The following is a 25,864-nucleotide window of genomic DNA, read 5'->3' on the forward strand; positions in this document are numbered from 1 at the left end:
GACGGAAACCATCCCGGCGGCGCCGAGTGGGCCCGTGGTCGTGGACGTGGGGCAGAGAGAAAGGCCAGCAAGTGGGTTGGGGGCGGCGGGCAAGGAAACCGCGGGCGCCGGGAATGGGGAAAGCAGGTGGGCGGGGCTTAGTAGTGGGCGGGGCGATTGCCGGGAGCCGGGTAGGCTGGACCGACAGCCGGGGAGGCGCCTTGCCCGACGGGAAGGGCGTGCCAGGGTGGCGGCGAGCGTGTAACGGGCTCAGTGTGCGCGGGGCAGGGCAGGCGGGGGGGAAAGGCGGTCAGGAGGGCAGAAGCAAGGTGGAGCCAACGGCTGGCCCAAGCGGGGGACAACAGGCCAGCGATGTGGCTGAGTAGGGCAGGACCTGTCCCTGAAAGGAAGAGGGCGAGAGAGTGCTGCAGATGGAGGGCGGCCGGGACCTGTCTTGGTAGGAAGAGGTCTGGAGTGGGCGGTGCGGAGGGCGTGGCCAGGGCCTAACTAACCTCGCCTTGTGCCCCTCTCCCGCCCTCAGGAATTTTCATGGCGCGTCATGGATCCGCCTGGCGCGAGCTGAGGTGCTTCTCTGAGTCCACCCTGCGCAACTTCGGCCTGGGCAAGAAGTCGCTGGAGCAATGAGTGACCCAGGAGGCCTCCTGCCTCTGTGCCGCCTCCGCCGGTCACGCCGGTGGGTGATGCCTGAAGGGGCGCGAGGAGGGAACGGGGGATTTAGGGACCCCGGAATGAGATCCCCTGACCTGCATCCCCTGCACCCTTTTAGCCCGTCAGTGCTCTCCTGGACAGAGTAGTGAGCAAGTGATCTCCCTCAGCACCGGGGCTGCTTCGAGTACGACGATCTATCTGCACGTCCTCACGCTAATGAGGCTGATGGAGGAGGGAATCAAGGAGGGGTAGGGGTTACTGTCCGAGGTGCATGGAGCAAAGGGATGGTGGGAGTCTGGCCAGGGCCTCCGTGCGTCTGAGCCTCCTTGGAGGAGGATTTACATACAGGTGGTTTGGGGAAATGACATTCCAGAAGAGAGGCTATTGCAAGAGGAAAGGCCTGGAGGAGGGAAGTCTCCAATAGTAGTATGGAAAATCTGTTTATTGCAGCCACCGTCATCAATGATCTTAGTGAGATTTTTCTGGATAACTTGCTACAGCTTCTCCACTTGCTTCTTCACTTTGCATTCTTATATTATAGAGATGTCTTCTTTTCTTAAGCCTCATGAACTGATGTCTGCTAGCTTCTAGCTTTTCTTCTGCAACTTTCTTAGCTCTCTCAGCCTTCATAGAATTGAACCGAGTTAGAGCCTTGATCTGGATTAGGTTTTGGCGTAAATGAATGTTGTGATTGGTTGGGTCTTTAATCACACCACTAAAACCTTATCCATAACAGCATTAAGGCTGTTTTGCTTTCTTATCATTCAAGTATTCACTGGAGAAGTACTTATTTCTTTCAAGAACTTGTTCTTTGCATTGACAGCTTGGCTAACTTTTTGATTCAAGAACCTCAGCTTTCAGCCTCTTTTGACTTTCAGGATATCTTCCTCACAAAACTTAAACATTTCGAGTATTTGATTTAATAGAGAAGGCAGGCAGGGTGACTAACGCCTCTAATCCTCCCACTTTAGGAGGCAAAAGTGGGAGGATCCCTTCAACCCAGAAAGTAGCAGTTACAGTGATCTATGATGGTGCCCCTGCACTCTACCCTGGGTCAGTAAGTGACTCTTTCTCTAAAATAATAATAACAATAGACATGCAAATCTTCATTATTAATTGGCCTGACTTCAAATTTATTAGGACTCAAGGAGTAGGGAGGCTTGAGGAAAGGGAGAGAGATTGGGGGAAACAGCTGGTCAGTGTCGCAGTCAGAACACACATGACAGTTATAGGTTAATTGTCATCTTAAATGGGCGTGGTTCTTGGCACCCCAAACAATTACAAGAATAACGTCACTGGTCACAGATCACCATAACAGACATAATAATGAGAAACACTGGGCACAGTGGCTTATGCCTGTAATCCCAACACATTGGGAGGCTGAGGTGAAAGGATTGCTTGAACCTGGAGTTAGACAGCCTGGGCAACATAGCGAGACCTTGTCTCTACAGAAAATTAAAAAAAAAAAAATTAGCCGGATATGGTGGCCTGCACCTGTAGTCCCAGTTACTTAGAAGGCTGAGATGGGAGAATTACCTGATCCCAGGAGGATGAGGCTGCAGTGAGCCGTGATCATGCCACTGCACTCCAGCCTGGGCAACAGAGTGAGACTCCGACACACACACACACACACACACACACACACACACACACACACACACACACAAACGATAGAGAAAGCCTTAAAATATTGGGAGATTATCAAAATGTGATGCAGACATGCAATGAGCACCTGCTGATTAAGCAAAGACATGGGCAACAATGGCAACAATAAAGACAAACTGGACTTCATGAATATTAAAAATAATTGTGCATCAGAGGAAAAAATGATGCTGATAGACTTGCTCAATGCAGAGTTGCCATAAACCTACAATTTGTAAAAGATACATTATCCAAAAAAAAAAAAAAAAAAAAAGATACGTTATGTGCAAAGCACAGTAAAGCAAAGTACAGTACAATGAGTGGTGCTTGTACTCAGAACGGGATTGCTGGATTATATAGTAATTTTATTTATGTATTTATTTATTTATTTTGGGGAATCACCATACTGTTTTCCACAGTGGCCGTGTCATTTATATTCCCACCAAGAGTGTGAAGGCTTCCACATGCTCCATATCCTTGCCAATGCCCATTTGCTGTTGTGGTTTCTTATGGCAGCCACCAGATGGGTATGAGGGAGTACCTCACTGTGGTTTTGATTTGTATTTCCCTCCTGATGAGTGCTGCTGAGCAGCTTTTCATGGGCATCCTGGCCATTTGTACATCTTTGGAGAAATGTCTAGTCAAGACCTTTGCCTCTTTTCAATTCAAGTGGTTTAGTTTTTGTGATTCTCTATACTGTCTACATATTAATCCCTTGTCAGACATATGGCTTGCAAATCTTTTGTCCCATTCCGTGGGTTGCCTTTTTACGCTGTGGGTAGTGACCTCTGATGCACAATCATTTTTAATATTCATGAAGTCCAGTTTGTCTTTATTGTTGCCATTGTTGCCCGTGTCTTTGCTTAAATCCAGGATATTATTCCTGAAATTAATGTTGTAAAGCTTTTGCTCTGTTTTCTCCCAAATGTTTCATAACCGTACCTCATACATGTTGGGTATTTGACTCCAATGTGTCACTCTGGGAGTGTCTTCAAGTTTATTCTGCTTGGAGATCATGGAGCTTCGCAGATGTGTGTTTTAGTGTTTTTCATTTGTAAAATCGTCAGCCATAATACATTCATCTATTTTTATTTTCCGTCTCTCTTTCTTCCTCTGAGACTGCTGTGATGCATATGTTTGTGTGTTTGATGGCACCTGTTTCTGTGTGTGTTTTTCCTCATTCTTTTCTAGTTTTGCATTTCAGAGTGGATAATTTCGGTGTCTCATACTGAAATCCACTGATCCATCCTTCTGCCTACTCAGATATGCTTGTTATAAACTGAATGGTCATGTCCTGCCACCCCAAATGCATATAGATAGCTGTATCCAGACATCTACTTCTCCCTCTCTCTCTCTGCAAGGTGAAACACAAGAAAGTAACTGACTGCACACTAGGAAGAAAGTTCTCACCAGTAATTGACCCTGTTAAACCTTGGCCTGAGACTTGTAGCCTCCAGAATTTTTAGAAAATAAATGTTGGCCAGGCTTGGTGGCTCAGCCTGTAATCCCAGCACTTTGGGAGGCTGAGACGAGTGGATTGCCTGAGCCCGCAGGTTCGAGACCCGCCCGGGCAACTTGGGGAGACCTCGTCTCTACAATAAATCAAAAATTAGCCGGCGTGGTAGCGCACGCCTGTAGTTCTGGCTACTTGGAAGGCTGAGGCAGAAGGATCGCTGCAGCCCAGCAGGTTAAGGCTGCGGTGGTCAGGAACATGCCACTGCACTCCAGCCTGGGCAACAGAGTGAGACTCCAACTCAAAAAAAAAAAAGCAAAAGCAAAGAAATGTTGATTATTTAAGTCACCACCCTGGCATTTTGTTATGGCAGCTGGAGCCAACTAAGACACTTCTGTTGAACCCATCTAGTCCATTTTTTTCCATTTCAGTTATTGTGGTTTTCAGCTCCAGAATTTCTGTCTGGTACCATTTTATAATTTTTATTTCTTTGTTGATATTCTCATTTTGCTTGTACGTGGCCTTCCTGATTTCCTTTTGTTCTTTGTCCTTGGTTTCCTTTAGTATATTGAGCATATTTAGCATAGTTAATGTAATCTTCTTGATCATTTACTGCAGTATCTGGGCTTCGTCATGTATGGTTTCTATCGACTTCTTTTGTTTTATCCCTGAGAATGAATCATGCTCTCCTGGTTTTTTTTTTCTTTCTTTCTTTTCCTTTTTTATTTTAATTTTTATATTTTTGAGTCAGGGTATCACTCTGTCATCCAGGCCAGAATGCCGTGGCACAATCATGGCTCACTGCAGCCTCCATTTCCTGGGCTCAGGCAGTCCTCCCAGTTCAGCCTCCGGAGTAGGTGGAACTACAGGCATGTGCCACCATGCCTGGCTAATTTTTTTTATTTTTTTATAGAAACGAGGTCTCACTCTGTTGCACAGACTGGTCTCAACCTCCAAGGCTCAAGTGATCCTTCCACTTCAGCATCCCAATGTGCTAGGATTGCAGGTGTGAGTCACCTTGCCAACTTTTCCTGTTTCTTTGTTCTTTGGGTTTTTTAAAAATTTTTTCTTTTGTAAACTGAACATTTTGAGTATTTTACTCTGACAACTCTGGAAATAGAATTTTCACACTCCACAGAGATTGCCAGTTTTGTTTGTTGAATGCTAGAGCTGTTCATTTGTGACATTTCTAAACTATTTTTAAAGAGTAAGCTCCTTGTTGTATGAGGTCACTGAATTTTCAGATCCATTATTCCTTAGGTCATTCAGTGACCTGACAAAGATTTCCTTAAACATCTGCCTCATAACAGGGAAAAAAAAGTTACTGTCTCTGGATCTCCTGCTATATGCTGTAGGGAGCAACTGCTATAGCCCAGATGGCCTAAACCTAGAAAAAGTTTTGTAGTGGTCCTTCAGTGATCCACCAGACCTGCCAAAACACGCAGCCACAAATTTGTGGAGGGCAAGGTCTCGACCCACCCAGGAATGCAGACCTGCATTCTTTCTCCAGGGACAGGAGATCATGGGAGGTTTGTATGTTCTGTGCTCTTACCAAAGATCTGCAGCCTCTTTCTTTATCAGAATGTCCTTGATTGCTATCATGGCTGATCAGAATGCATTTATGAAGTAACTGATTCTGGTCATTTTGTCCAGTACTGGTAAGTTCAGTGGAGGGGCCCATCCGAGGAGGTTCCTGCTTCCCGATCCTTTGTGAAGTCACTTTCCTTGAGAGGTTTGTGATGACTGATCCAATCTCCTTACTTGTTATAGACCTACCCAGTTTGTTGGCAAACAGTTGTTCTGTCTTCTAAACTTTTTCCCTCCTGTGAAGTTGGTAGTAATGTGTTCCTTATATTTCTGATTTTAGTAATTTGTGTCTTCTCGCTTTCTTCTCATTGTGACTTTGTTTCTGTCTTATAACATTTTTTCAATTTGGGGTAGGGATGACTTGATTGGGGCCATTTATGGTTGGGGTCCAGCAGGCACTCTCATCAGTGCAGAGAGTCTCTGATGGTGCTCCTTGAAGACCTTTGTTACAACCCCATTACTGTCTGCATTTCTATGCCATTTCTTTCACTCCCCCCCCCCCCCAGGATCTTCCCCTGTCACCCAGGCTAAAGTGCAGTGGCATGATCATAGCTCACTGCAGCCTCAAACTCCTGGGCTCAAATGATCCTCCCATCTCATACTACCAAGTAGCTGGAACTACAGGTATATGCCACTACACCCAGCAAACTTTTTTTTTTTTTGGTAGAGGTAAGATCTTCGTCTGTTACCCAAGCTGTCTCAAACCCCTGGCCTTAAAGGAATCCTTCCATATCAGCCTCCAATGTATTGGGATTACAGTTGTGAACCACTGCCCCTGGGCTGTATCCTATTTCTTAATAAAATGTAAAGATATCCACTCTGTTTGGATGAGTCTTTCACTCTTCTCTTGTCTTTCTTATTCTTTTATGAATTCTTCTAATTTTCTTGAAAACTGTAAGACCCATAAGAGGAAACTTGGACAAAACGTTCCTAATCATTCTCCAGTCATCCCTTGATTTCACAGCAGAAAGATTCCTTGCTATGCCTGCAAAAGGCTTACCCCTAAAGTGTTTGTCATGACTCAGGTCAGAGATTATAAAGTGGATGAATATCCTGATAATTGTAAAGCCCATCCATATGCAGAATATCAACCACTTTATCCAGGGAGTTCCACCTGGCATTTAAAGGAGGGGAAGAACAATCCTCCTTGTCAGGTTAACATAACTGGACAGCTGTCCCCTTGGAGATTCTGCTGTGTGTGTAGATTATGAATAGCAACTTTTGATTGTTCAGTAGTAAGCTGTGGGTTATACATAAACTCAGACATGTGCATCCATTCTGCGACATTCAAAATCAAGGACATTGCTCCTACTTTGGTCACTCTCACTATCCATTTTAGTAAAGGTTCTATGGAAAGTTGATTCTACAGACCCACAAAAGGAAACGACTCCTTCACATCAGAAATCATGGTTTCAGTTTATTGGTTTTGCCCTACCCCCATTTGGCCTGTGTTCTTGTTGACTAGAGGTGGCAGGATCCTTTGTATGTTCACAGCATAAGTTTTCCCTTTGGAAATATCCCTGACATGAGTAGCCATAACTGAAAAAGTTAACATCTGAATTGGGGGCAGTGTCAAGATCTAGCCTAACACTTTCTTTTATATTCAATGTAACTAATTACACATAACAATCACAGGATTGTATATTTAGCTTATTTCTTGTTATTTTATATTTCCTTATCCACTGTGCCATATCCACTGTGCCAACTTCTTGGGGGTTGGTTCTATCATTTCTAAGTTCCACAGGTAAATTTTGCCTTGAAATAACTGATCTTAGTACAGCTTCTGTGTCATACCATGACTGAGGGAGTAACTATTCAGGAATAAAAGCTTTGTCAGCCACCATCCCTTAACCTTTTTCCTGTCTAAACTTTCACTATGTTTCAGAGGGTCAGGTTCATTCTAGTGAATCACACTTCAGAAACCAACTATAACAGGAGTCCCTAAGACCATCCTTGGTTCAATGATTTGCTATAAGAACTCATAGAATTCAGAAGTAGGACAGAGTCCAGGAAAGTCTATAAAAATTCCATTGTACTTTTCCAGTGGAATCCTACAGACAGTGATTGATTCTTCCGACAACAATGTATAACCCATGTGCAGAGCGCTGCTCTTCAGGGACTCTCAGCCAAGTCATCATGTTCTAGGATTTTGGGGGTGTTATTCTTGTAGGTATAAAGCACTTGGGTGCCAAGTCTCCTGCCCTTCTAGAGGTCAAACTGATACAGCCAGCTCCAAACATACCATAAATCGTTAGCAACCTATCTGGCATTGTCTATGGCTCCAGGAATACAAAGACACCATTACCAGGTAGGTTATTGACAAAGCATAAAAGTCCCTTTCCAGGAGCTAGTCAAAGTTTTAGTATTGTTTTTGCAAGATACAGACACTTACAATCCCTAAACCTGATCGATGTATTAATTTATTCATAAACACATGTATTAATTTATTGATAAAGAAATAACTCAGTGTATTAATTGACAAATAAATATATTAATTTCAGGCCCACATTTTTGGCCACCCACCCTACACCAGACACCAGTTTCCTGGACAGAACCATCACAACAGTCACCTCACCCCCAAAAGATGAAGAATTCAGGGGAGGCCAGAAAGTGATGTGCCAGGACTACCACTCAGGGATCAGTCGTCAGGGGTCAGAACATTCCTGGGAGGACCCGATGGAAACCCAGGAGGACACCTCCCTGAGCCTCTCAGTCACCCCAAGGCCACCTTTCCTGACCCCTCTAGGATGCTGTTTTCCAGGTTCCTGTCCAGTAAGGAGTTGCCACTTAGAGCCAGGTTAGAGCTAGAGGAGGATACTTGTCTGGGCTCCACCCAGGGTGCCATCTTCTTAGTAACCAATCAAGCAGGGCCCACAGGCTTGGCCTGGGGCAGGGAATGAGCCCTGTGGCTGCAGGCCTGCTCTGGGGATATGGGACAACTTGGACCCATGTGGCACTGGTGTGGGTGGAGGAGCAGGAGGTAGAGTGGTCAGCTGAGAGAAAAAGACTGGCTCTATGTCTTGTCTCTGTCCCTAAGCATGTGACCCATGGCTTGGCCCTTTCTGCCTGGGCTTCTGTTTCCCTTCTGCCCATTAGAAGATTGGACCAGAAGACTGCCAAGTCCTGTCTTCCTGCTCTGATTTCTAGGGCTGTGACCCTTGCCTGCCTAGAGTTCCCATTGAGGACAAGGTGAGGACTGTTATCCTTTATCTCTGTCTCTACCTCCCAAATTGGCTGGTCTGAACCAAGCACAGGGCCAGTGCCCAATGGTTTCTCATGACCATCTCCTGACCAGAGTCATGGGCAGAACCTCTGGTGCAATTAGGGAACAACCTGGAGCAGAGAGCCACAAACGTCAGAGCAACAGCCACCCTCAAGGCTTATTATCCCAGAGGATGCCACAACATCCTTGACAGGAGTTCCACCACAGTGTTTCCTAAATGCCCTCACGATGGAGAGCTGACTGGGTATTGGCACTACAGGGACTTCAGTGTGACCCATGGCACTGAATTGGAAGGCCAGCTAGCCCCTTCGGGCACTCCAGACTATCCCATGTGGTCACAGGGTTGGTGGTAGGAAATGGTTTTCTTGCAGCTTTCAGGAGAGGGAGGGTATATGGGAACAGACCAGGTTTGTCTGAGGAGACTGTGGCCCTTGAAAGGCAGCAGCCGCTCCTATAAAAGCAGCAACTTGTGGATTTATTGGAAACCACTCACTCATGGTTCTAAGTCTTAAGGGTCTCAGAGGCTAGAAACCAACCCAGGTAGAGTTTCCTCATGAGTGGCTGGGACCCAGCTCTTGGGTCTCTTTCCTTGTTCTTCACCTCAGAGGCCTCTAAAAATAGAAACCTCCATGCCATGTGGGTCCCTGCTGAAAGGAGCTTTCTACCTGGGCTCAGTAGGATCAATCTTCCTCAAATGTCTGGGGGACCAGGTTAGCTGTGATAAGAGTATTGGTACGCAGCCAGCTAAGGAGAGTGACCAGGAAGTCCTGCCAACCCAGGGAACCTTACAGGAAGTTTAGGCATCTGGCTGCCTGGGTTTCTTACCACCCCATACTAAGGAGTGTGGTTTTTTCATTTTATGCTTGACTACTCACAGCATTTAAGCATCACCTTTCCTTCCTTCCCCACTTGTCCACAGCACCTGGACAAGCTTCTGATGAAGCCCAGTGTTCTTCTCTCCTCTGGCCCTAACTGGAGATTCAAAGCATCAAGCCCCTATCTACAAGAGCAATCCCTTAGGTTGGTCCACCCCCAAAATCACAACAAAATCCAGGCAAGTGTCCTTTCCCTGCTCTCTCCAACTGTTTTGGACCTGCCAAGTTGCCAGCCTGGTCTCTCCCAAGATTTCGAGGATGCAAGGAAGAAAGCTTTGCATACCCTCTTGTTGTGTGGATGGTATCTTCCGTCTTATCATCCACACCAAATATGAGTGGGTGGGTCTCTTTCCTGCTTTTGTAGGGTGACCCTAATGAGAGCCTAAAGACTTCTGGAGTGTTAAAGAACAAAGAAGTCTCAGTTGTAGGAATTCAAGTAGCATTAGACTTTATAACAGCAAGCCTCAGTGGTAGAAGATAATGAGACATATCTTCACAATTTGGCAGGAAAATGATTTCCAATGTAGAATTCTACACACAGCCAAACTCTTTTTTTTTTTGAGTTGGAGTCTCACTCTGTCGCCCAGACTGGAGTGCAGTGGCACGCTCCTGGTCACCGCAGCCTCGACCTACTGGGCTCCAGCGATCCTTCCGCCTCAACCTTCCAAGTAGCCGGAACTACAGGCGTGTGCTACCACCGGCTAATTTTTGATTTATTGTAGAGATGAGATCTCGCCAAGTTGCCCGGGCAGGTCTCAAATCCACAGGCTCAGGCAATCCACTCACCTCGGCCTAAGCGCTGGGACTACATACAGGCTGAGCCACCGAGCCTGGCCCACAGCCAAACTCCTAGTCACATGTGAATAAGGACATTTTAAGACATCCGAGGTCTCGTAAATACCCCTCAGATGAGCAGTGATAGCAACAAAAATGACACAGCTCTGAAAATTTACCTCTGTGTATCAGTGATGAAAACACTGGTAGGCCAGGCGCAGTGGCTCACACCTACAATCCCAGCACTTTGGGAGGCCAAAGTGAGAGGATTGCCTGAGCCCATGGTTTCGAGACCAGCCTGGGCAATTTGGTGAGACCTCATCTCTACAATAAATCAAAAAAATTAGCTGGACATTGTGGTGTGTACCTGTAGTTCCAGCTACTTGGAATGCTGAAGCGGAAGGATCGCCTGAGCCCAGTAGGTCGAGGCTGCAGTGGCCGTCAGCGTGTTACTGCACTCCAGTCTGGGTGACAGAGTGAGACTCCAACTCAAAAAAAAAAAAAGAAAAGAAAAAAGAAAAAGAAAACACTGACAAAATCATCAGATCAACATTTTCAGATGTCTGGAAACTAACCGAAACCTCACAACTACCCAAGACCATGTATTTACTAAAATTGGCTGAATCTCAGATAAAACAGAAAGCTCTGGGGAGTTTTAACTTGCTCTTTTCATCTTTCTCACTCTCCAGCTAGCAATAGCCTTAAAACAGGACAACCTGCATTCCCAGTGTCTCCAGATAGTAACTTGAGGGAGCCCTTGTATCTGGAGCATTTTAAAGCCTCATTCCCGCTGGGTGTGGTAACTCACATCTGTAAACCCAGCACTTTGGAAGCAGAGGTGAGAGGATTGCCTGAGTCAGTAGTTTGAGACCAGCCTGGACAACTTGGTGAGACCTTGTCTCTACAATAAATCCAAAAATTAGCCAGGCATGGTGGAGCTCACCTGTAGTTCCAGCTACTTGTAAGGCTGAGGTGGAAGGATTGCCTGAGCCCAGTAGGTCAAGGCTGTGGTGGCCACAAGCATGCCACTACAGTCCAGCCTGGGTGACAGAGTGAGACTCTGACTCAAGAAAAATAAAAAAATAAAATCTCATTCCCAAAAAACTGTTGATATTTCACTTGACTGCTAGGTCCTAGGTAGATCCCACTTGCAGACATGTCTATAGTTGTCCTGAGCTCTCCTCTAATGTGAAGATTTTGTTGAAAGGGATCGGAGCCATGATTGAAAATCACAGCTGCCCAAGGCAACAGATAACAGATGGGACAAATAATGTCCAACCTCAAAAGTACAAAAGAAGAGGCTGGGGTATGAGGTTCTCACAGGGGCTTTTTTAATTTTTCAAAATGGGATCTATGTTACCCATGCTGGACACAAACACCTAGCCTCATGCAACCTCCTGCTTCAGCCTCCTGAGTCTCTGGGATTATGGTATGAGCCACGACACTTGGCTTGTAAGGGCTTTCAACAGCTCTGATCTATTCCGGGGAATTTAAGAGGCATGCGCATGTGGTGGGCTTTGTGTGTGATCTGGAAAACTTGGAGGGCCCTGAGCTCTCACCTGTGACTGTCCTCGGTCCTGTGCAAACAGAACATGAAGACTAAGGTAACGTTGTCACTGCCTGGCTGAGTGCTGAAGCATACAAACACACAGCGAGCCCCTTGGCAAAACATGGGAGTTTTGTGGTTCCATTCATCTAGGGAAACCTCTGACCAGTCATTTGCTGACAACTAACCTAACTAATTAAAGAGTTCAGAGGTCACACCTAACAAGGAATGAAGATGTTACATAATTAGTTCAGAAATGTCACCATGGTATGTGTGTGATTAGGTGTGTCTATGAGTGTCTGGTTATGTCATGTGTGCAGTGTGAAGGGTCTCATCCCATGCTCCTTTCTGACCATCATAACCTCTCTAAGGCCTCAGGCAAGTGGGGATGACAAACAAGGGTGGTCAAGGTCACTCAGGAACAGGAAGGTGAAGTGGCAGAAGGACAAGGACATATTCCGGGGAAGAGGTTGGTTACTACATTGCGGAGGGTGGGCCTGTGGGTGGCAGGGTCAAGAGACCTTGGTTATCCCTTGAGTTTGTACATAGCTCAGACCCTGGAGGTGGGAAGATAGGGTGATTTTTCCTGTTGGGCTTTCTCCACTGATCTACCTTGGGTAAGCACCTGAAATGTGTTGACAAAAACATCTAACTCCATAAAGTAGTTAAAGAGGTTTATTCTGAGCCAAGTATTAGTGACCATGACCCAAGATACAGTCTCAAAAAGACCTGAGAACATGTGCCTAAGATGGTGGGGTTACAATTTGGTTTCACACATTTTAGGGAATCAGAAAAGCATAGACATAAATCAGTCCATGTAAGATATACTGTACATTGTTTAGACCTCCAAAAGTAGGACATATTGACAAGGTGGGTTGGGGCTTATAGATCATAGGTGGGTTGAAATATGTTCTGATTGGTGATTGGTTAAGCTCTGTTTAAAGAATTTGAAGCCAGTAGAAAGAAATGGTTAAGTTAAAATAATAAGGCTTGTGGCCAAGTGTGGTGGCTCAGTCTGTAATCCCAGCACTTGGGAAGGCTGAGGCAAGAGGATTGCTTGAGGCTGGCGGTTCAAGACCAGCCTGGGCAACTTGGTGAGACCTCGTCACTACAATAATTCACAAAAACTAGCCAGGCGTGGTGGCATGCGTCTACAGTTCCAGCTACTTGGAAGGCTGAGGCAGAAGGATTGCCTAAGCCCAGCAGGTTGAGGCTTAGGTGGCCTCAGGCATGCCACTGCACTATAGCCTGGGCAATGTAGTGAAACTGCAACTCAAAAAACAAAACAAAAAGTAATGAGACTTGTGGAAGCCAAGATCCTTGTTATGTAAATGAAGCCTCTAAGTAGCAGGCTTCAAGAAAATAGGCGGTAAATGTCTCTTTTGGGGCCTTAAAAAGGTCAGACTTTTAGTTAAATCTCTCCTGAATCTGGCAGATCTAGGGAAGGATATTCTCTACAGATGAAAATTTCCCCAAGAGGTGGCTTTGCAGAGCTATTCCAAAATACGCTAAAGAAATATATTTTGGGGGTAAAATCTGTTTATTTTCTTTTAGGTCTGCTATCTTGTCATGTGAGGCTATGTCAGTGCCAGGTTGGAATTTGGTTTCCACAGAGTTGGTTTTGTCAGTCTTATGATCTCCCTTTTACTGTTAATGCTGTTCATTTAGGCCTAAACTTCAAAAGTGAGGGGGTATTGCAATGCCAGTCTGATCTCTTTCCTGTCATAACCTGGAATTGAGTTTTTCAAGATTCCTTCATGCAAACCCCCTGAATCAGCAGCCTTTGTTAGGATATGGATAGGGTGAGGGTGAATGGATGGATAGGGAGGCACAGCGCCGCTGGAGCCAGTATGCCGGAGGTGCGCAATGGCAACCAGAGATCTGAGTAATGTAAAGATTTGCAACACACAAAGAGCTAAAAGAAGAAAAGATTTATTTTAAAAAGGTTCACTTCCCACAGACAGGAAGCAGGGCTACACTCTAGATGAGTGTGGCCCCATAGCCCCCCGAGCCCAGCTTAAATCCTCTCTCCTAGAGATGTTGCAATTAGGTAGACATCACTGCCATGACTTCCTTGTTGACCACTTGTGGATATCTTGGAGACCCTGAGGGGGGTCCTGGCCACCAGGAACTGAGTATACAATGGGTCGATACTGATCATGCTTGAGAAGTCTGGGTTTCTAAAAAAGACAAATTACAATAGGCCAGTACCAGTCATGCTTAAGGCGTCTGTGTTTCTGAAAAGACAAAATTGGCAAAGTTAATCTTTACCTAGAGTATGCATTTCTCCAGGACACAGCTTCTACTTTCTCATCATTGTGTTAGGGTTTAGGAGCAAAATAAAAAATGTATTTCTCCAGGACATAGCTTCCACTTTCTCATCATTGTGTAAGGGTTTAAAAACAAGATTAAAAAATGGCCTCCCATTCTTGCTCCATCCTTTCATTTTCCACTCCTACTCTTGGAAATATCCTCATGATCCTGGGAAATGGGGCAAAGATCAATCTTCCATAACTGCTTCCTGCTGAGGTGGGCCATAGAGATGTCCCCTACCTATCTATTTCCAAGGGCACGAATAGGAAGCAGTGGGACCTCAACCAAATACAATCTGGATCTAATAAAACACCGAGTGAGAGCACAGAAAAAAATTAATAAGCAAAGAACGATGAAAAAGGCTATTGCCCCAGAAACAATGCTGGAAAAGCAAAAGCAGTCCTGTAAATTGTATATATGATTAGCTAAATCCTCTAATTTATCAACGTAAGTCAAAATATTCCCTTGTAAATTGTCTATAGTTGTACTTTAACAAGGAAATACAGCCATTTTGATAAAGTCTGAAGAAAGAAAAATTGAAAATATTAGAGACATGTAGTTAGGTTGTAGCTTAAATTAATAATTTAGAACAGGTAAACATTGACAAGAGAAAATGATTTCTTTTGTTTTTATAATAGGTCTGATATACTTTCACAATGATTGATATGCTAGAGGGTGAAGCCCAGGTATAGATAGGGTTCCTATGTTGTATTATTAATGTTTGTGCCTGGTCTGCAGGCAGTTTAAGAGAAGGGTGTGGGGCAGATGTGGTTTCAGGGGCTTGTTTCTTCACCACCCTAGAGAGACTAAATCAAGAACTTGAAGAGTTTAAGTATTAAAATTTTTAAAAGCATAATGTCATAACATAAAATTACAGTAGTTATTGTAAAAGCTATTTATTTCACCAATAATGATAGTCATCCAAAGATTTTGAAAAGGAAAAAAACCTCACTTTTTTTGTAACAAAGACAGGGGGAGGGCTAACTGAAATTTTGTCCCTTTCTTCCCCCTTCTGTTGTTTAAAGGGGAAAATTCTTTTGGATAAGGCTATATGATTTCAGCATGGATGGCCAGGACCCAAATGCTGGCACCTGTGTTAAATTAAGAAATTAATTTGGGTTCCAGCACCCTAATATTTGCCTGGGTGGTTGTTGGGGTGATGGTGAGCCAGTACCAGATTTAGCAGATTTGCAGGCCTCCATAAGTGGCCACCATTTGTGAGTCAAGTGTTCTCTCCTCTCTTCAGAAGAGAGTGCACCTGCTTCCCAATGGCTTTCTGGCCTGCCCAGTGGACAAGGTTCAGGAGTTTAAGGCCTTTTTAGGGCATCTATGCTTTGAGTACCCCCACAGACTGTACCCATAAGCAATGGACGCCATCCCCTTAGCAGGTTTGTTTTTACTAGGTCTTTGCTGGGCACTTGGAGTTTTGGTTGCTAATTGCGACTGCCAATTGTGATGCCTCTTTGGCCCTCTGGTTCTGCTGCCCTCCATGTTGGCACTGTTTTGTTTTTTGCTCTGGTTGAAAAAAAAAACCTTAAAGTTCCTTTTAATAGGTTATACAAATGAAACTTTTAAACCATTTCTCTGTAACAGTCAGATGTAAAACCTTTTAGAGTGAACAGACCACATGGATGTGTAATGATCTGTCCCAACTTATTTATAATTATGAACAGGCTAAGTTGTCAAAAACTCTTATAAATTACTAAATAGTAGTCTTAGTTGTAAGGAGTGGACAATTAAGTGAGAGTGATCAGTTTCCATCCTCATTGTGCTCACACAGAGTACCCAGTATTTTATTCATCTAGCAGAAGTACTAGGCTTAGTAAAAGTGACTTAACCAGGTGGGAATGGCCAGTTCCCAAACCTTATTACGTCATGCAAGGTGTTTAGCATTTAAAGCTTTACCTGTCTCATAAGAGGGTGCTAGTTAGGCACAACAAGAGATTTAACCTTTTGTTTATAAAATACAACTTTAGTGAGCCTGATATAACAAACAGTGGTGTTATTTAGCACTAATATGTTAACACATGGTAAAGTTGGAAGTAAAATTTTACTAGAGCACTTGCAAGTGTGATTTGAAAAGCAGATTAAAATTACAATTGATCTTTTTTGTAGTTAGTTAATAGGATTAATTTACATGATCCCTTTACTTTCGTCTGGGAAGAAGGTTGATATAGTTCCAGTTGAGATATAACTCGAGAGAGATTTATTATATTAAAAAACCAAACAAGCAAGAACCCCAATATCTTTTTGTCACGGCTACCCCCTGAGGAGAGACATGTTAAGCCATGTGGAAACCTGCATGGGTTTTCCAAGTACACGTGGGGGTGGTGACTTGCTGCAACTAGTAGGGCTGCTGCCACGGGGATTATCAAGTGGTGGAAAAGGGAGTGAGTGGTGGGAAAGGGGGTAAGAGGCTGGAGGCTGGGGTCAGGTGCTGTGGCCTTTGGTGTCAGCCCTTTCTCCGAAGGTAAGAGAGAAGAGAGACTGAAGGCCAGGGTTAGGCATCACGGCCTTAGATGCCAGCCCCTCCTCTGCAGGTAAAGGTGGAGGACAAGAAGGAAGACAAGGAAGGAAAACTGATGGAGAGTGCAGTAGCAAAAGCAGATGACAAGAGAGACAGTTAAACCAGCTGGGTCAGCATTTGAATTGTTAGAGGGAAAGCAGGAATCGGAGTTGTAAAAGGAATAGGAGAGTATGAAAGAGGTGAAAAATCTTTTGAGGGAGGGGCGGCTAAGTCAGCAGTATCAGTATCCTTTGATGAGTCTTGGGCAATGGGGTCTGGGGAGCCAACACACACAAAAAAAGGCGAGGGGAACAGATATCTGGGTGGTGGGCTAACTCATAAAAGACCTGAATAGATGGGATTTCAAGGTATTTGTCATTCCTTTTTAAGTACAAATCAAGCTGCAGAAGTGTTTAGGAGCTAGGGAACCACCTTCTGGCCAGGTTTCACCATGCCCTAGCTTATAGTTTCCAATGTTTCTTGTAAAAGGAAACAGGGATACTGTTGGGATGGTCTCCTGGTTTCATGGATTTGTTCCTGGGCCTTAACTATCCAGATCCCCTGCCGGGCGTCCCCAACAGGCTCAAAGGAATCAGCACAAAGGATGTGAGTCACGAGGGACAGAGAGACCTCCCATCCCTGTGCTCACTGAGCTCACAGAACGCTATGCTCCACCATGTCTTGGAAGGCCTGGTACCAGGACTGGGACTTCTGTCAATTAGGTCCCAGACTCTTGCTAGGTATCTCCCAAGATGAAACCAGGAGAAGCCCGAGAGACCCAGAAACTCATCCGAACAGCAAAGCCAGAGGGTCCACGAGCACATCCAAATATATGGCTGTGTGGATGATAAATGAGGGATGACTCACCAGAGGCACAGAAAGGCATGCAGCTGTTGGAGTTTCAAGGTCCTTCGTGGAGTTACTTTACCAACCAGAAAAGAAAAGAGCAAAGAAACCACGTACTTTGTCTCCTACCCGTACGGGAGCTGGCAGTCTGAATTTTCTTTTGGGGACCTTCTTGCCTCCCTAGGGAGTAGCCCTAGGCAGAGACCATCAGTTGTCCTCTGAGTTCCAGCCCGGTCCATGGGGAAACTCAGAAATCTTGGCTAGAAGGAAGTAAAGAGTTATCCTTAGTCCCTCACCCTATCGGGCTGCAGCGGTCTGTTGTCTTTCCCTGGGGCCTTCCAGCATGCTGAAGTGTAGCCTCAGCCAGAGTTTTCAGTTGCTACCAGCTTCCAACATAGTACACAGAGGATCACCAGTTAGGAAAGAAGGACAGAAGAGAGGGAGAGAGAGATAAAGATAAGGATCTTGATGGGACCTCCAGAAAATGTTAGGGTAGGGATAGGGTGAGGGTGGATGAGTGGATAGGGAGGTGCAGCACCGCTGGAGCCAGCATGATGCACGCAGGCAACCAGAGGTCCGAGTAATGCAAAGATTTGCAACACACAAAGAGGTAAAAGAAGAAAAGATTTATTTTAAAAAGGTTCACAGACAGGAAGCAGGCCTACACTCTAGATGAGTGTGGCACCATAGCCCCCCGGGGCCCTGGCTTAAATCCTTTCCCCTGGAGATGTTGCAATCAGGTAGACATGACTGCCGTGACTTCCTTGTTGACCACTTGTGGATGTTTTGGAGACCCTGAGGGGGCTCCTGGTCACCAGGCACTGGCACTGAGTATACAGTGGGTTGATATGGGTTATGCTTGAGAAGTCTGGGATTCTGAAGAAGACAAATTACAATAGCCTGGTACCAGTCATACTTAAGAAGTCTGTGTTTCTGAAAAGACGGTCAGCAAAATTAATCTTCACCTAGAGTTTGTATTTCTCCAGGACACAGCTTCTACTTTCTCATCACTGTGTTAGGGTTTAAACAAAATAAAAAATGAATTTCTAGGACATAGCTTCCACTTTCTCATCATTGTATCAGGGTTTAAGAACAAGATTAAAAAATGGCTTCCTTCCCTTGGTCTACCCTTTCAGCTTTAGTCACTGGGATTACGGTGTGAGCCACCACACCTGATTTGTAAGGGCTTTCAACAACTCTAATCTATTCCTGGGAATTTAAGAGACATGTCCGTTCACTAGGTTGGGGAGCTTATAATTTTATTTTTGCTTGAAAAAGGGCAGAAGAAACAAGGACCTCTGCACTGCACACCCCGCCCTGTCCTGGCCCTGCACTCACTGGCAGCACAGTCAACACTGCAGGCTGGCTCACAGCAGAGAGCAAAGGCCAGTGTCAGTCCCCTTTATAAGGGGACAGCTCAGACTAGTCGAGCACTCAGAGTGTGGTAAGGGTGTCCTGCCCAGCCCTCTGTGCCTGGTGTGTTGGGGTGTGCCAGGTGTGCCCAGAGGAGGCCGGGGGCAGTGAGGCAGCCATGGGATTGCTGTCAGGGGACACACTGGCACCCCTGGCCGTGGGGGTGGCCATCTTCCTGCTTCTGGCGGACCTGATGCACCGACGCCAGCGTTGGGCTGCACGCTACCCGCCAGGTCCCATGCCAGTGCCTGGGGCGGGCAACCTGCTACATGTGGACTTCCAGAACTTACCATACTGCTTCAGCAAGGTAAGGGAGGTGGTGTTGGAGGGTGGCAAAGGTCCTGGGAACACCTCCATGCCCCAGCAGCAGATGTGGGTAGTGAGTGAAGTCACAGGCTCTACTAGCTGTGGGTGGAGAAGAGGGGGAAGATTCACAGGCTTCATGGGGGAGGACATTTAGCAGGGCCTGAAGGACAGTTTGGACTTTGCAAAGGCCAAGGTCTAGAGGGCAAAGGCCTGGTGGAGAGTACTTGCCAGACTTCCAGGACAGTTGGACAACATATAAGTTAGGAAGACTGAAATTCCTTTGATGATACCAGAAGGGAACGTCTTTGAATGGAAGCGGGTCGGGTTCCTGAGCACCATGAAAATCAGGAGAGTCAAGTTGAGAGAGGTGCAGTGACCTGGTTCAAATCTTTTGCCATGGTGGGTTCTTGACTCACCTCTGTGAACTTCAGTTTCCTCCTCTGTAAAATGGAAAGCTACCTGGGGCCTGCTGATCCCGTTGGTGACTCTGGCAAGGTCACAGCTGGGTGGCGGTTCCAAACTGAGTTTCTCGACCACGGAGGAGGTGACCCACCACGATCGCGACGCCAGGTCTCCTCCTGGCCGGAGCTCACTACCAGCGACCGGGGCTTGCTAGCTGGGAGTGGATCGTGGAGCCTGGTGGGAACTCGGCCTTGACCCTCCGTCTACAGCTGCGGTGCCGCTTCGGGGACGTGTTCAGCCTGCAGCTGGCCTGGACGCCGGTGGTGGTGCTCAACGGGCCGGCGGCCGTGCGGGAGGCGCTGGTGACCCGTGGCGAGGACACCGCGGACCGCCCACCCTCGCCGGTCTACGAGCACCTGGGCTTCGGGCCGCGATCCCAAGGCAAGCGGCGGTGGGGAAAGAGGCCGTCCCGGCGGCACCGGGTGGGCGCGTGATCGTGGACGTGCGGCAGAGAGAAAGGCCAGGGAGGACAGGAAACCACCTGCGCTGCAGGAAAGGAGGAGTGTGGGCGGGGCTTCAGGAGAGTGGCCCGGGAGGTTGCGGAGACCCGCAGGGAGGCGAGTGGGCGGGACCCACCGCAGGGCAGGCGCCGTTCCCCGCTGGAGCACACGGTGACACGGTGGCTGTGCGTGTGCACCAGGCTTAGTGTGGCCGAGACGGGGAAGGGTGGAAAGGCGGTCGGGCGTGCAGACCCAAGGTGGGGCCGACAGGAGAGTGATGTGGGACGCGGGGGAGCGCGGAGCAGATCCTGTCTCCGGCTGGAGGGGGCGAGAGAGGGCGGCAGGCCCGGAGAGTGCCCGAGTGGGCGGGGCAGGGGGCTGCCGGGAGAGTTTGGGTGCCCAGGGCGTCGGAATGGGCGGTGCACAGGGCGGGGCCAGGCCCGAAGTAACCGCGTTTGGCGCGCGCCCCGCCCCCCACGTCCCTGCCCGCAGGGGTGATCCTGGCGCGCTACGGCCACGCCTGGCGCGAGCAGCGGCGCTTCTCCGTGTCCACCCTGCGCTACTTCGGCCTGGGCAAGAAGTCGCTGGAGCAGTGGGTGACCGAGGAGGCCTCCTGCCTCTGTGCCGCCTTCGCCAGTCACGCCGGTGGGTGATGTCCAGAGGGGCACGAGACGGGGGGGCGTTGGGGACCCGAGAAGAGGGCGACTCCTGACCAGCATCTCCGTCTCCCAGGCCGCCCCTTTAGCCCGAACGCCCTCCTGGAAAAAGCGGTGGGCAACGTGATCGCCTCCCTCACCTATGGGCGGCGCTTCGAGTACGACGATCGGCTCTTCCTTAAGCTAATGAAACTGATGGAGGAGGGACTCAAGGAGGAGGCGGGGTTACTGCGCCAGGTGCGGGGAGCAGAGGGTCAGAAGGGGACTGCGTCTCCAACCGCACCTAGCGCTCCGTGGGGGAGGATCTACTCACAGAGTTTTGGGGAAAAGACATTCCAGGAAAACCCACTGCAAGAGGGAAGGCCCGGAGGAGGGACATCTCCATCCACGGGAGAGTGGGCCCAGGGTCAGTGAGACCCAGCAGAGGGCCAACCCCTGAGCCCAGGAGGTTTGGAGTTTAGGCTCCTTATTCTGGCTGCCAAGGGCCATGAGAGAGTTTGGAGGCTGGCATTTGGGGAGGAACCAGGCCAATGGTGGGACAGACAGACTCTAGAATCACGTGGTGGGGTTGGGGCCTGAGACTGGCGACTCTGGAGCAGGGGAGACCCAGGCCCCCTTCTGTGTCTGGTGCAGGTGCTAAATTTTGTCCCAGTGCTCCTGCACATCCCTGGGCTGGCTGGCAAGGTCTTCCACAGTCAGAAAGTCTTCATGGCACAGCTGGATGAGCTGGTGACAGAGCACAGGATGACATGGGACCTGGCTCAGCCACCTCGAGACCTGACTGACGCCTTCCTGGCTGAGGTGGAGAAGGTGAGGGGCCCCAGCCAGGCAATGGACTGAGAGTGGGGAGTTGAGGGTTCCAGGGGAGTGAGAGGAGGAGTCAAGGTGGGGCAGGTGCAACATCCTGTGAGGTTCACCTGGGCTGAAAGGCGCAGAATGGGAGGTCATGTGGGGGCTTCCTCCCTCTGTCCTGAGCCCATCCTGTCTACCTGGCTCAGGCCAAGGGGAACCCTGAGAGCAGCTTCAATGCTGAGAACCTGCGCGTCGTAGTATCTGACCTGTTTGCTGCCGGGATGGTGACCACCTCGACCACACTGACCTGGGCCCTCCTGCTCATGATTCTGCACCCAGAAGTGCAGCGTGAGTTCAGCTGGGGGTCTGTGGGGGAGGCCAAGGGAGGAAAGGTACTGAATTTAGTTGGGACACTTGTGGCTCCAAGCACAGGCTTGTTCAGGTTTGTGTAAGAGCGACCTCCCAACACAGAATCCAGGAGTGGGTCATTGCGTACTCGCTAAGCTCAGACCCACTGTGGGGACGCTTGTCTGTCCAGGCCGTGTCCAACGGGAGATCGACGAAGTGATAGGGCAGGCGCGGCGTCCAGAGATGGCTGACCAGGCCCGCATGCCCTTCACCATCGCCGTGGTTCACGAGGTGCAGCGCTTTGCGGACATCATCCCCCTAGGTGTGCCCCACATGACCTCCCGCGACATTGAAGTGCAAGGCTTCCTCATCCCTAAGGTAGGCCTGGAAATTCCTCACCCAGATAATCACGTGCTACCTGCTGGTGACTCCAGAACTAGTTCCTGCAGGGATAGGAGCCAATGAGGGCTCCCCAGAAAGGTGTGGTTCTGCCCTGCCATAGGGTCACAGTGGGAGCCCAGAAGCTTCTGAGACAAGGGTTAGTTACAAGAGTCTGGCTGTGTGCCAGGCAGTGTGCATGCTTCCATGTCTTTGGTGGCAGGGCTTCTGGCAGCCTGTAGCCCAGCCCCCAGTGATGCCAGGCTTCTTTACAGGGGACAACGCTCTTCACCAACCTGTCGTCGGTGCTGAAGGATGAGGCTGTCTGGGAGAAGCCCCTCCGCTTCCACCCCGAACACTTTCTGGATGCCCAGGGCCACTTCGTGAAGCAAGAAGCCTTCATGCCTTTCTCAGCAGGTACCTGTGGGGTTCCCAGCTCTCTGCCACCTTCCTGGTAGTCTTGGAGGCTGGAACCTAGGTTCACCGAACCCCTCTCACCCACCACAGGCCGGCGATCATGCCTCGGGGAGCCCCTGGCCCGCATGGAGCTCTTCCTCTTCTTCACCTGCCTCCTGCAGCGCTTCAGCTTCTCCGTGCCTGCTGGACAGCCCCAGCCCAGCGACCACGGTGTCCAAAACTTTCTGGTGACCCCCTCCCCTTACCAGCTTTGTGCTGTACCCCGTGGAGGGGGGACATAAAGTCCAATCTGCTCCTCAGCTGGGGTCCTGATATTTAATAAACCAGTTCAGTGGCTCTCGCTTGGTTTTTAAGTCCATCCTGGGCCCCCTGACAGGGCCCTGCTGTGTTGGTTGCTCCCAACCTGAGTGAATTCAGCCTTTCCACCTGCCACACCCATCCATGTCTGACCACTTGACTTTACTTGAGATATGGGTATACTCACACTTAGAAAGTGACAGCTTCCACCTAACCACCCTCAGAGATCCACCACTGGCTCCCTGGGTTGGAGACAATGTCCATGCATAAGTCTGACTCCTGGTATGGATGAAAATACTCTTCTGCTGGTAATCAGCCCGGTGCCTGAGTGAGGTAGGAGACTCTGTTAGGTCCCCAATACCACCCTCGGGTCAGAGATTTGCTAGAAGACCTCATAGACCTAAAACAGCTGTTTCACTCACTGTGAAGCCATTTATCACAGCAAAGGATACAGATGAAAGTCATCCAAGGTAAAAGGCACATGAGGCAGAGTCCAGTAAAACCAGGAGCAAGCTTCCAGCTGCTCTCGCCCAGTGAATTGGTACAGAGTGCTTACATCTCCCAATAGCAATGTGTAACACAGTAGAGGGTATTGCCAACCAGGGAAGTTCAACCCATTCTTATGTCCTGGGATTTGTTGAAGTTGGTAATCTAGACTTGAGCACTCTCATGGCTGACCTCAGTTACTCAGTCTTCAGCCCCTCCTGAAGTCAGACTGATACAGCCTAAAGCCTCTAGTCTCACTCACACCATTGATAAAGTATGTGGTGGGGCCCACAGTTCCCTTATTTACAAAGACACTACTATCAGGCAGGATTTTTCAAGACTTTGGGTGACGTCTCCCAGCAACTTGTCAAGAGTCAATTGTTTGGCTTGGGTTGTGCAGAGACTGAACTCACCATGCCTGCAGAGGCTACTTTTTAGTGTAGATATCATGTCTCTTGGCTGTTCCAGCAACATGATTATATTTGTTTGAGCATCTATTTTTTTTTTTGGTATTCTAGAACACATAAAATTATCATCTTAACCATATTTGAGTATATAGTCAGTGTGACTAAGTACATTAATAATATTGTGGAACCATCACTACTGTCCATCGACTGAACTCTGTTACAGCTCCAGGTTCGTGAAGCAAGAAGGTGTCTGAAGACATCTCTGACCGTTAATTTGCTGACCACTAAATTAACTGATTACAGATCAGTGAGTACAACATATAAGGGGTGGAGATGTTATATAATTTGTTCAGAAAAGACACCTTGGTGTGTGCATGTGATCAGATGTGTCTGTGAGTGTTTGGATGTGTCAAGTGTGCAGTGTGAATGAAGGGACTTGCCCCTGTCCCCTCCTATCATCAAAACCTCCCTAAGGCCCCAGATAAGTGTGAATGACAAATAAGGGAAATGAAGGCCACTCAGGAAGAGGCAAGTGAAGTCGCATAAAGACAATGACATGATCTGGGGAAGAGTTTGTGACTACATTAAGGGAGGTGGGCTAGGGGTGACAGAGTCAAGTGTCATATGTTTATCTCATGTGCTCATATAGTGCTGCACTGCCAGGGGTAGGAAGAGAGGGGACTTCTCTTTGCAGTCTCTATTGATGAAAAATGCCAAATTCTGTAAAATATTTTTGAAAGAGTGAAACAGCAAAATGAAATAATTTAGCTAAAGTGCAGCCAGAGGCAGTTATTGATGATTGCCTTTCAACCCTCCCTTGCTGATTACTTTTCTATTCCAAGTATTTGTCTTTCAGCCATAAAGTAGCCCTTCATGGACTATGTGACACAGACAGACCCCATCATCACCATGGCAACAGTCCTTGTGCTTACATGTCCCCTTTGTGATGACATCAGACATATCACCACCCAGTCACCTTAATGACCTACCCCCACCAAAGGAAAGCCTTAAAAGCATTCAACCTCAAGTGGTCATTCCCATGCTTTTGTTAGACTCTGACCCAGCCCGTTCTTGCTTTTCTCTAAACTCTCCCCACTCCCCAGTCTGGGGAGGAGAATCTCTTCTCTCTTTCTTGCTAATCTACTTTTAAAATAAAGAATTTTTCCTAATCTAATTTCTGTGCAGTTCTTTTCATCTTACTCATGGCACTGGACTATCCCACTGACCTAAGAATTTTTAAAGGATTATTCTGAGCCAAATGTGAGTGACTGACCCATGGCACAATCCCAAGATGTCTTGAGAACATGTGCCCCAAATGGTTGAATTACAACTTGACTTTATACACGTTTAGAAAGATGGAAGTCACAGATGATACATAAATCAATCTATGTGAGGTTCACATTGGTTTGTCTCAAGAAAGTGGCACATCTCCAAGTGCCGGGAGGGGGGGAGGGGGGCTTGCAGGTAATAGGTGGATTCAATGATGTTCTGATTGGCAATTAGATAAAAGAGTTAAGTTCTGTGGGAAGAACTGAATTTAGTAGAAGAATTGGTTAGTTAAAATAAGGAATGCGGCCGGGTTTGGTGACTCAGTCTGTAAACCCAGCACTTTGGGAGGCCGAGGCGAGTGGATTAGCTGAGCCTGCAGGTTCCAGACCAGCCTAGGCAACTTTGCGAGACTCTGTCTCTACAATAAAATCAAAAAAACTTAGCCGGGCATGGTTGCCCGTGCCTGTAGTTCCGGTTACTTGGAAGGCTGAGGTGGAAGGATCGATTGGGCCCAGTAGTTCGAGGCTGGGTGGCCGTTAACAGTGTGCCACTGCATTCCAGCCTGGGTGACAGAGGGAGACTCTAGCTCAAAATAAAAAAAAAAAAGGAAAGGGCGGGGCGTTGAAGAAGCCAAGGTTCTTGATTGTAGGTGAAAGTGCTAAACAGCAGAGATAATAGGTATTAAGGTGTCTTTAAAAGGTGCTCAGATTCTAGGATTCCCTAGAAAGAGATTTTATACAGATGCAAATTTCCCAATGTGATAGCCTTACAGAGTCATAAA

At 47.6% G+C, this 25,864-nt stretch overlaps 1 protein-coding gene across 2 annotated transcripts; it reads left to right on the forward strand.

Annotated features, from left to right (window-relative positions):
* Positions 1-18,859: 18,859 nt before the first annotated feature.
* On the forward strand, positions 18,860-22,920 carry LOC103264338 (cytochrome P450 2D17-like). 2 transcript variants are annotated; one of them, XM_008061984.2, is made up of 9 exons: positions 18,860-19,132; positions 19,803-19,974; positions 20,526-20,678; positions 20,766-20,926; positions 21,323-21,499; positions 21,688-21,829; positions 22,020-22,207; positions 22,483-22,624; positions 22,715-22,920. In XM_008061984.2, exons 1-9 carry the CDS (start codon positions 18,944-18,946, stop codon positions 22,903-22,905), a joined length of 1,515 nt encoding a protein of 504 aa, XP_008060175.1. In that variant the 5' UTR covers positions 18,860-18,943; the 3' UTR covers positions 22,906-22,920. The 2 variants fall into 2 exon arrangements, with proteins under 2 accessions (XP_008060175.1, XP_008060176.1); XM_008061985.1 differs by lacking the exon at positions 20,526-20,678 and having other exon boundaries at positions 18,944-19,132.
* Positions 22,921-25,864: the final 2,944 nt, after the last annotated feature.

The sequence above is a fragment of the Carlito syrichta genome, unplaced genomic scaffold (assembly GCF_000164805.1).
Source record: "Carlito syrichta isolate Samal-C Ts95f unplaced genomic scaffold, Tarsius_syrichta-2.0.1 Scaffold305648, whole genome shotgun sequence".
Taxonomy (NCBI): domain Eukaryota; kingdom Metazoa; phylum Chordata; class Mammalia; order Primates; family Tarsiidae; genus Carlito; species Carlito syrichta.

Coding starts and splice junctions, on each gene's coding strand:
- LOC103264338 (XM_008061984.2), top strand. CDS start 18,944: ATGGGATTGCTGTCAGGGGACACACTGGCACCCCTGGCCGTGGGGGTG. Junction 20,679..20,765: donor CGCCTTCGCCAGTCACGCCG/GTGGGTGATGTC, acceptor TCCGTCTCCCAG/GCCGCCCCTTTAGCCCGAAC. Junction 20,927..21,322: donor AGGCGGGGTTACTGCGCCAG/GTGCGGGGAGCA, acceptor TGTCTGGTGCAG/GTGCTAAATTTTGTCCCAGT.